Source organism: Conger conger, chromosome 5 (genome assembly GCF_963514075.1).
Source record: "Conger conger chromosome 5, fConCon1.1, whole genome shotgun sequence".
NCBI lineage: Eukaryota > Metazoa > Chordata > Actinopteri > Anguilliformes > Congridae > Conger > Conger conger.
In genome coordinates, this window is record NC_083764.1 from 61,904,151 (window position 1) to 61,915,364 (window position 11,214).

General features: G+C 48.4%; 1 protein-coding gene across 1 annotated transcript in view; it reads left to right on the forward strand.

Moving 5' to 3' along the window:
* Positions 1-977, forward strand: part of LOC133128598 (programmed cell death protein 10-like) — a 6,331-nt gene extending 5,354 nt beyond the window's left edge. Inside the window, exon 8 of the mRNA XM_061242242.1 lies at positions 319-977. Within this exon, the coding sequence (XP_061098226.1) occupies positions 319-400 (82 nt within the window). The 3' untranslated portion in view covers positions 401-977. The remainder of the gene's footprint in view (positions 1-318) is intronic.
* The last annotated feature ends 10,237 nt before the right edge of the window (positions 978-11,214 follow it).

Below are 11,214 nucleotides of genomic sequence, written 5' to 3' on the forward strand. Positions count from 1 at the left end.
TCAAAGCTGACCGCCACGTTCGTGCAAAGCAAGCTTGGTGTGGTCGGCACTGTGGACAAGCTGGAGAAATATCAGATGCAAAGTCGCATTGTACTGAAGGCTTAACCTGTTTACCGTATTATAAAATGTTTATTGTACAGGGTATATAAAATGACGTGTTCTGACCTACACCATTTCCATCCAACGCTGCTTGTTGTACCTTTGAAAGCCAGTCCACATATCCAGCGTTCTGTAAGGTGAAGAAAGGTTTCTGTGAGATAAATGTACATACAAGCCAAGTTTGTTTCTCTTCGCTAATTTTGGTTTCTCTGTTTCCAGGGCGATAAACGTCTTCATCAGTGCCAACAGACTCATCCACCAAACCAACTTGATACTGCAGACCTTCAAAACCGTGGCCTAGTGGAGCCCAGCGGCCCGCGGCTGGATCAGCGACGGGGCCCCCCCTCTGTGTAAAATAACCTCTCTCTGGGACTGTAATTTATGAAGCCTGGCTTGGTTTGGGAAGACACGACGCGAGGCGTTTCGGAGGGAACACACACACACACACACCCCCCTCTCGCTCAGAATCAGTGTCTGAATCATGGCTGCAATCTCCACACGCACAGGCGCACACACACACACACACACACTCTCACTGACTCACTCACGTGCACACACACGCGCACACACACACACACACACACACACGCTCTCACTGACTCACTCACTCACTCACGCACACGCGCGCACACACACACACACTCCTCACTTCACTCTTTTATTTTCCTTTTCTTTCACTGGTGTCGCGATCGAAAGAGCCGGACGATTTTCGCGCCTTAAAAAAAAGTGTCCTGTAACATTCCGTACAGAAAGTGTAAATATGCATTTCCCGCTTCTGAAACCCCCCCCCCCCCCGGGTTAAAGACGAACGGGAAAAGGCAAGTTATGTATTTAACAGATATCTCGTGGCAAATGTTGTAATAAATAGTTTGCATATATTGAAGGTTTTCGCTGGGTTTTGCTTTGACTGGTGTTTGTGTGGATGCGGATGAGGCCACAGCTGTGCCTTCAAAGAGCCGTTGGACACGGTGAACGTGGTGTTTAAGGAGTGCCAGTACCAGAACCGCAGGGTGAGTGGATCTCTCAGCAGTAGGGTTTGGGCACTGGGACCTGGGACCGTTACGGCGCTGGTTATCTTAGCGGGCCGAAAACACAACGCAGATTTCAGTGCCGCACGCCTTCCCTAGCTAAAGCTACGCTCGCTCTGTCGACTCGGTCAGAGACCGCCGGTGCTGTTAGCAAGCTAGCTAAGGCTAAACTCAAAATGCAAAAACGCCAAATGGCTGGCAGGGTGACCTAGTTGTCCGTTGCTTCGCTGGCAATCGTTGAGTTGCTGGTTCGAGAACCCGGGCGTGCTGGCCTGCATCTGGAGAGATGAAGTTGGGTCCCTGAAATTAAAAAAAGAACCCTGTCATTGGGCCCTTGAGCAAGGCCCTTATCCAAATAACTGCTCCAGGGGCATTACCCCTGTTCTCTCTCTCTCACCCCACTTGTTCTCTCCGGCATTTCTCCCAGGGCATCTTTGCAAAAGAGAAACATGTTCTCAGTGGACCTCCCTGTGTAAATAAAGGCCTAACAAAAGGTAGAAGTATACCAATATAAATTAAAAGTAGAACATATCATTTTTAAACAATTAAAATGTAAAAATTATTTGCCTTCACCATGAAAAAAAAGAGACTTTCTTTACCGTGCAACATTTGCTCTTTATTTTAAAGAAGGTATCGGTTGAGGTACTGGCACTGGTTTCAAAAGTATCGTTTCAGCATCAGTATTGGCGAAATAGGCGCTACCCTGTCCCGCTCTGCAGGTTACCGGGCAGAGTTCACCGGTGTGGCTCCAGAGGGCGTGGCCACGGTCTGATGAATGAATGAGTGACAGATGACTCACGGCGATACTTCTCTCCTCTCGAGAGCGCCGCTGCCCGCCTCACTCGGACGCGGATGAATAGCCCGAACGGTCCGTGACCTCATTGTATTGCATTCTTGGGTAAATTGTGCGTCTGTGTGAGCCGAACAGCCTGTTCTCATCATATCGCTGTTTGGTTATCTACACTACACAGAATGTTCTCGTCTGAGGACAGTTTTTACTTCGGGGGAAAAAAAAGTTCCGTCTCGCTGTCAAAGAGTGTGTCGGATTCGGCGGCGGAGCGGCTGTTCTTTCACGCGATCGAGACGCCCGCTCCTCGAGGTATTTTTCTTGGAATTAAGCGCCGTTAGGCAGGGAGAGCCGCCCTAATTGTTTTCCGATGGGCCGGCCTGATTCATGTCTGACAGCGGAGCGGCTTCTCGTCGTCGCCGTGGTGATGAACAGCCAGCCAGTAAGTGAACGCTGCGCTGAGGCTCTGCGATAATGGACTTGAGTGATCTCACTCAGAGGAAGTGATGCCAGCATGATCTCATATCCTGTCTGTCTCTGCGGACCCGAGGGAAAAGGGCGTGGGCCACTCTTCACTGATTATCCATTATCTCTCTCCCTCCTCTCCCTCTCGTTTCTCCCTTTCCCATCTATCTCCCTCTCCTCTCTCCCTCTCTCTCTCCCTCTCGACTCTGTCCCTCTCTCTCTCCCCCTCTCTCCCCCCCTCTCTCCCTCTCTCTCTCTCTCTCTCTCTCTCTCTCTCTCTCTCTCTCTCTCTCTCTATGTCCCTCTCGCTCTCCCTCTCTCTCTCTGCTCTCTGTCTCTCTCTCTCTCTCTCTCTCTCTCTCTCTCTCTCTCTCTCTCTCTCTGTCTCTCTGTCCCTCTCCCCTCTGTCCCTCTCTCTCTCCTCTCTTTGTCTTTGTGGTAGATGATGTTTTACAGCTCTCCTCTGTTTTATTTCCTGTGTCTCCCCCTGTTATCCATTGCACTGGACTCCCTGTGTCCTGTACACCTGCAGTCTGCCCCACAGCCCCAGCCTGTAGCCAAGTGGCCAAGATACATGACCGGGACCTGGAAGGTCGGTCGTTCAAGCCCCAGTGTAGCCACAGTTGGGCCCTTTAGCAAGGCCCTCAAGCCCTCAAGTCTGAGGGGCGTTGTCCCCTGTTTAGTCTAATCAACTGTAAGCCGCTCTGGATGAAAAGCATCAGCTGAATGGCTGTGATGTAATGCAACCTGCTCGTCTGGCTGGCTCCCTCTCTCTGTTCGTCTCTGTCTCCATTAGCTCTCCGCTTCCCCACGCTGCCGCTAGCAGACGCGGCCGCTCCACCAATCACAAGCCCTCATTGAGACGCTTAGCATATCCTCAGTTTGTTATTAATGGTCGCCTGAATAAGTTTGCATTCTTATGCAAACATCATTTCTGCTTTAATCAGTTTTTATTAATAGCGCTGGCATTTAGCAGACGGTCTTTTACCTTGAGCGACTTGCACAGCTTAATTATTGTATTTGATTTTTTTTTTATTTTATTTTTTTACACACAAACCATGCATTCAGGTGAAGTACCTCACTGCAGAGTACACTGTGTCCCGCCTGGGCAGTGGACCTGCAACCTCCACGGGACAAGCACACAGTCATTACCCATAATTCTCCACTCCCTCCTTTCTACAGTCTGGATGAGAATGCTAAGTCTATTGGAGGCGACATTGGCCCAGGAGGGAAGAACTCATCTGGTAGACAATTCAATACCCCTCCCTGGGTGTGTGTCACTGTCCCTGGGAAAAACACCTAACCCCCAATTGCTCCCGATGAGCTGATTTGTGTGCTTGTGTGTGTGTGTGTGTGTGTGTGTGTGTGTGTGTGTGTGTGTTTGTCTAGCCCCAGTTGCTGGAAACAGTGCTGTATAAGTGCGGTCCGTTTACAGTCTACCACATACTCATGCCATGCCTTTTATCCTTTTCAGGAGTTTGAAAGTGCTTTGTGTTTATGGGGAGGGTGTAACTGAGTGTGTGAGAGTGAGAGAGAGAGAGAGAGAGTGTGTGTGAGGGAGAGTGTGTGTGTGAGAGAGAAAGTGTGTTAGGTGTGTGTGTGATATAGAGAGTGTGTTAGGTGTGTGTGTGTGTGTGTGTGTGTGAGAGAGAGAGAGAGAGAGAGTGTGTTAGGTGTGTGTGTGAGAGAGAGTGTGTTTGGTGAGTGTGTGTGAGAGTGTGTTAGGTGTGTGTGTGTGTGTGTGAGAGAGAGACTGTGTTTGGCATGTGTGTATGTGTGTGTGTGTGTGTGTGTGTGTGTGTGAGAGAGAGAGAGAGAGAGAGAGAGAGAGAGACTGTGTTTGGCATGTGTGTGTGTGTGTGTGCGCGCAGTATGCTCTCTATCCTCCGTGTTGGTCTGTCGCCTGCCCTGACGTTCGCACACGTGGGGGTTTAACTGGGACGACCCTGCGGTAACCATGGCAGCACGTGGCGGTATCTGCGCGTGGCCGCGGTGTCTGAGTGCGTCCCCACGTGTCTCACCACGCCGTCCGGCCAACGAGGGGTCAGGGGAGAGGCGTCACGGGAGGTGTGTCAGGGGAGAGGTGTCAGGGGAGGTGTGTCAGGAGAGAGATGTCAGGGGAGGTGTGTCAGGAGAGAGATGTCAGGGGAGGTGTGTCAGGGGAGAGGTCTTAGGGGAGGTGTGTCAGGGGAGGGGCTTCAGGGGAGAGGTGTCAGGGGAGGTGTGTCAGGGGAGAGGTGTCAGGGGAGGTGTGTCAGGGGAGGTGTGTCAGGGGAGGTGTGTCAGGGGAGGTGTGTCAGGGGAGGGGCGTCAGGGGAGGTGCCCAAACGGTGAGGAGCCCTGCTTAACAAAACAGCTCAAGCTAGGTTTTCACACAGCTGGTAGCTGGTTGACCAGTTCAGACCACCTCCATATTCAACATGGTTTGACCAGCTCAAGCTATGTTTTGAAACAGCTGGTAGCTGGTTGACCAGTTTAGACCAGCTCCATACTCAACATGGTTTAACCACTTCAAGCTATGTTTTGAAACAGCTGGTAGCTGGTCATAGCTGGATCCAGTCGGACATCTGGGAGTGTTTGGTCCTGGTTGCCATAGCCTCTGGGCTTGTGGCTGTGTTTGAACTTAAAATGAAGGCACAAAAAAAAAAATCCCTCAATCTGTCCCGTTGGCCTGCGACTTGGCTGGGGTCATCACTGTCACGGGTGGAGAGGCAGACACACTCCTCTCTGTGGCAGTGCGGTATCACGGTGAGGGAGCTGCATTTATATATCGCTTTTCTAGGAACTCAAAGCACTTCACAGTGATGAGGGGTTAACTCGCCTCAGCCGGCACCGATCTCTAGCACCCGCCTGGGTGATACAGCGGCAGCCATTTTGCAGCAGAACACTCGCCACACATCAGCTGAGGTGGAGAGGGAGAGACAGACTTTAGCCAATTAAATCAGGGGATGATTAGGTAGCAGGCTGAAAGAGCCAGGGTTGGGAATTTAGCCAGGACACCGGGGAACCCCCTACTCTTTGTGATGGTTGTCATGGTGCCGGTAGTGGGGCGACATGGCTCAGGCAGTAAGAGCAGTCGTCTGGCAGTCGGAGGGTTGCCGGTTCGATCCCCCGCCCGGGCTGTGTCGAAGTGTCCCTGAGCAAGACGCCTAACCCCCAAATGCTCCTGACGAGCAGGTCGGCGCCTTGCATGGCAGCCAATCGCCGTCGGTGTGTGAGTGTGTGTATGAATGGGTGAATGAGAAGCATCAATTGTACAGCGCTTTGGATAAAGGCGCTATATAAATGCCAGCAATTTAGCATTCATAGGATCTGTAATGACCACAGGCGGTGAGGACCTCGGTTTAGAGTTTAGAAAAGACGGCGTCTCCTACAGCACAGTGTCCCCATCACTGCACTTGGGAATTGGAGTTTATTTCGACTTATTTTGAGAAGATAAACCCCTACTAATTTGCGAATCACTGCAAGTTTAATTCCTAGGTCGGCCACTGCAGTTATGGACCTGTGGAAGCAGGGCATTGTGGGTACTCTACCCTCAAAGTGCCGGTGGTTGCCATGGACACATGAGGAACAACTCATGCTACTCCCACCCCCCCAACCACCGCTGGCTCTGCCGGTGTCTGGGCCTTTGGCGCTGATAATGCGATTAAGAAGGCGCCAATCAATCTAATGGCTTTTGGTCTCCAGGCTTTTGGTCTCCCCCCCCCCCTCTCAACATAGCAGTGATATTCACCGGAGTGAAAGAGGCACACTTTGGATGCAGGATGCGGAAAGGTATCTGGACAGCCTCAACTCGGAGCAGTGTTTCTAACCTCCCAACGGCAGGGATCGATAAAGGACAATAACACTGAATTGGGGTCTGGTGTCCTTTCTGAGGAAGCTTCTAATTGGCATGCAGTACCACACTGTGGCCAGCAGGGGGAAATAAACGCCTTTTTTTTTTCATTTTTATTTCCTTAATCATTACGGGAGGAGCACTTCTGTTTAATTCCAGAAAAGTCCAGATTATTTGGAGTCACAATCCTGTAAAAATTATATAAAGTGGCGCTGGTAGGCTTGCTGACTCCCTGGTATGTTTTTTAAATTTTTGCGCACGGAGACAAATTAAATTCTGGAGCAATGGTGAGGTGCAGTCCCGGGGAGAAAGCCCACAGCTTAATGGTAGATAGATCTCCGGACCTTTCCCAGCCTCACAAATATTCCAGTCAATTTACAATTTAAGCAGGTTGGCAGCCAGGTGCAGTTTTATATTGAACTGCATCAAATCACTTTTTTTGAGAAACCTTTAAATGAACTCAAAATCCATGTTTGGAGATCAATTCAAACTTCAGAAACAAAGTTGTCAGTAAAGTATGTGCATTATGTATATATATATATATATATGTATATATATAAATATATATATGCACGTATACACTATTACGATCGCCTGTACACCTACTTATTTGTGCGATTATCTAGTCAGCCAATCATGCGGCAGCAGTGAAATGCGTGTAGATATTGGTCAGGAGCGTCAGTTAATGTTCACATCAACCATCAGAATGGGGGAACAAATTTTATCGAAGTGATTTTGACCATGGAATGATTGTTGGTGCCAGACAGGGTGGTTTGAGTGTCTGAGAACCTGCTGATCTCATTGAGTATACACACACACAGGCACACGCACACGCACACGCACGCACGCACGCACGCAGGCACGCACGCACGCACACGCACACACACACACACACACACACTAGCAACGAATGTGATGAGAGCTGAATGTTTGGTAGATACCTGTTATGAAGAGGTAGGTCTTCAAAACTCAATATAGTATTCTTTTCAGGTTGGAATGTCTTCTTAATAGCTATTCGACTACATGGTTGTATGTGTGTGTGTGTGTGTGTGTGTGTGTGTGTGTGTGTGTGCCTGTGTGTGTATGTTTTTGTGCGTGTGTGTGCTTGTGCATGTGTATGTGTGTGTGTGTGTGCGTGTGTGTGTGTGTGTGTGTATATGTTTGGTCAATACTTATGTGCCATTACTCAGCTGGAATGTAATACAACTGTAGGACTGCTGGCTAGCTGAATAACAATTGGAATTGCATATATAAAAATGAAAGTACTCTTTATTTATAAAAAAGACAGACGCGCACGCTAACACTTTTTAGGAAGTGAACGGGAAAATTGCTAAATGGCCGGTTTAAATGTGCATTAAGGTTAATGGATGCGTGTGTGGTTAGCTGGCTGTGCGCTGGAGCAACATCAGAAGCATTACTGGTCTGAACTGTGCGCTTTCTCTCGCTACCTTCTGAATGAAACAGTCCTTTCTGTGCAACCTTGCAAATAGGCAGGATTGATGCATGTAGGGTTTGTGTGTGTGCGTGTTTGCATGTGTGTGTTTGCTTGTGTGCGCGTGCATGTATGCACGTGTGCCTGTGTATATGTGCATGTATGCGCGTGTGCCTGTGTATATGTGCATGTATGCGTGTGTGCCTGTGTATATGTGCATGTATGCGTGTGTGCCTGTGTATATGTGCATGTATGCACGTGTGCCTGTGTATATGTGCATGTATGCACGTGTGCCTATGTGTTTCTGCATGCGTGTGAGTGTTTGATTGTGCCCGCCTGCGAGTAAGAGTGTGAGCTCACATACGTGTGCATGTACACAGGCGCGCCTGCGTGCTGACGTGTTTAGCCTGGGTCCCCATGAGTGAACAGGTGGCTTGCGCCGGTTGCAGGGTGTCTTTCTCCGGGGCCGCCACTAGATGGCAGTGTGGTGGAGTCTCTCGGCAGGGCAGTGACATTGAACAGCAGTGACAGCATCTCAGCGCAGAGTGGACAGGAATGTTACTCTCTGACAGGGCAGACCTGCGCCTGTTACCTCCACAAGGGGGCGCAGGTCCACATCCTAACCTCACGCATAACCCATATTAAAGCCATATAGTGAGCACTTTATTACGTAGAACTGGACACCAGCGTGTTAATGCAAATATTTAATCACAGCCAATCATGTGGCAACAACTACATGCACAAAAGCATGCGGACGCGGTCGAGATGTTCAGAATGGGGAAGAAATGTGATCGAAGTGAATTTGTCCGTGGAATGATTGTTGGCGCCAGACAGGGTGGTTTGAGTATCTCAGAAACTGCTGATCTCCTGGGATTTTCACAGAGAACGGTGTGATAAACGAAAAACATCCAGCGAGCAGCAGTTCTGTGGACAGAAATGCATTGTTAATGAGAGAAGGTAATGAGAGAAGGTCAGTGGTAAATGGTCTCCAAATGGCCTTTATCCAAAAAAAACTTCACCGTCAGCTGACAGGTCATTATAATTATGATTACCTGCTGGCTTTGCAGTGGCAGGGGTAGAGGACTCAGGGGTTCCTGGTCTAGAATAAAAATGTACCGCAAAGCAGTGTGTGCAGCAATGATATGTTTCCTGGGGCTGTACATATGAACAGATTAAACCGTGTTTATCGACGATTATAAACATAAATGTCAGTTTTTATTTAGTGTGGCTGATATTTCCCTTGGGCACCGAGCGTGTAGCATCTGCCTGAGATTATTCTTTCCAGCCCGTAACATCATATTTAATGCAGTTTTAGTTTTTGGAAGAATACTCTGGTAACATACAAACATGCAACTAAATGTACGCAATATGTAAGATATAAATTAGCGTACGGTGAAATGGTAGAATTAGGCCAGGGGTTTTCTGCTAGGCTTATGGTGGCGAGAGCTTGGCATGTAATTAAAGTCCTTCGGGTCCGCATTGATCTGTATTACTTGTAATTGCATGTGAATTACACAGTAATTACGGTGTGATAACGGGCCTAATTGGCTTCCTCGCTGTGATGTGTAGCTGGTGAGTGTCTCTCCTGGAGCAGTGTGCTGCAGTGTGCCTGTAATTGGGTGACTGAGTCCGGGAGTGATTTATAGAGACGGGGGCTACTGTTAGAACGGCCCGCGTCCTGATCTTTCGCTCCTCCTTCCTCTCTTCTTCGTTGGTGTTCCGCCGCGGGGGTCGTGACCCCCTGGTGTCTGCGGGCGGGGACCATGGAGACGGCGTGTGACAGACAACGCCCAGGAACGCTCCACAGACGGGCCCCTGTCCGAGATCCCCCCGAAATCTCATTACCGCTGGCCTCTCTCCATTCAATTCCACTCAAAATGCTTTACTGGCATGGCAAATTAAGGACACTTGTTGGATGAACAACAATGAACAATAAACAGAAAATCTATAATTGTGCAATAATTGTAAATTGTATCTCTCTCTCCCCCTTTCTCTCCTTTTCTTTCTCCCCCTCTCTTTGTCTCTCTCTCTCTCTCTGTTCCTCCCTCTCTCTGTCTCTGTTCCTTCCTCTCTCTCTCTGTATCTCTTTTCTCTCTCTCGCGCTCTCTCTCTCAGTTCAATTCAATAATGTTTTATTGCCATGACTGTATACAAATAATATTGCCAAAGCAATTAACAATAAGACAGATAGCAATGACACAAAAACGTAGAGTTAATACTCTGGAATAATATGTATAATATGTATATGTATGTATATATATATATGTATATGTATGTATATATATATATATGTAATTAAATACATACAATATAAATAACCTACAGACAATCTACATGAATTGCTGAATGAAAAACATTAATATGGACAGTAAAAATAACAATCTCTCAGTCCATCTTTCCTCTCTCTCCCTCTTTCCTTCCACCCATTCTCTCACTCCATCTCTCTCTTCTCTCTACCTCCACCCCTCTATCCCCTGTTCCCGTCTCTCTCTCCGTCTCTCTCTCCTCACTGCTGCTCCCTCTCTGTTTGCTTTCCCTCTTCTCCTCTATCTCTCCATCTTCTCAGGTTCCTCATCCTTATCCTCATTCACATCTATCTTTCTCTTCCTTACCTCATCTCTGCTCTCTCCCATTTTATCTGTCCTCTGTCTTCCCCCTTTCCTTCCCTCCTACCTCATCCCTCTCTCTCTCCTTCTCTCCTGTTACTTTCTTTTCTTATTTATCTTATTTTCTACAGTTTTTTCCCACCGGACCCCTATTTTGGTCTTTCATATTTTTAGGCTGCTCAGCTTTCCTTCATTCTCTCTCTCTCTCCCTCTCTCTCTTTCTCTCTCTCTCCCTCTATATCTCTCCCTCCCTCTTGTCACTTTCTTTTCTTATTCATCTCTTATTTGCCACTACTTTGTCCCAGACCCCTATTTTGGTATTTTGGTCTTTATTTTTAGTCTGCTCAGCTTTCCTTCATTCTCTCCCTCCCTCTCTCTTTCTCTCGTTCTCTCTATCTCTCCCTCTCTCTCTTTCTTTCTTTTTTCTCTCTTGCTTTCTCCCTCTCTCTTGCTCTCTCTCCCTCTTTCTCCCTTTCTATCTCTCTCGCTCTCTATCTCTCATTCTTCATTTTGCCATCTTGTCTTTCACCTTCTCTGTCCATTTTCAGTCTCACATCTGTCACTCATCTTTCTCTTCTTTCAGAGCTCCACCCCCTCCACTCACATTCCAATGGCGATTGGCTGCCATGCAAGACACCAACCAGCTCATCAGGAGCGATTGGGGGTTAGGTGTCTTGCTCAGGGACACTGGCAGCCCTCCGACTGCCTGACGACGGCTCTTATCGCCTGAGCCAATGTCGGCTTTAGCCTTTAGCTTGTAACAAGCACCAGTAGAGCTTGTGCAGGCCTCCCCAAACCTGTTCCCAGAGGTCTACTATCCTGTTCCTGGAGGTCTACCTTCCTGTTCCTGGAGGTCTACCATCCTGTTCCTGGAGGTCTACTATCCTGTTCCTGGAGGTCTACCATCCTGTTCCTGGAGGTCTACCATCCTGTTCCCAGAGGTCTACCTCCCTGTTCCTGGA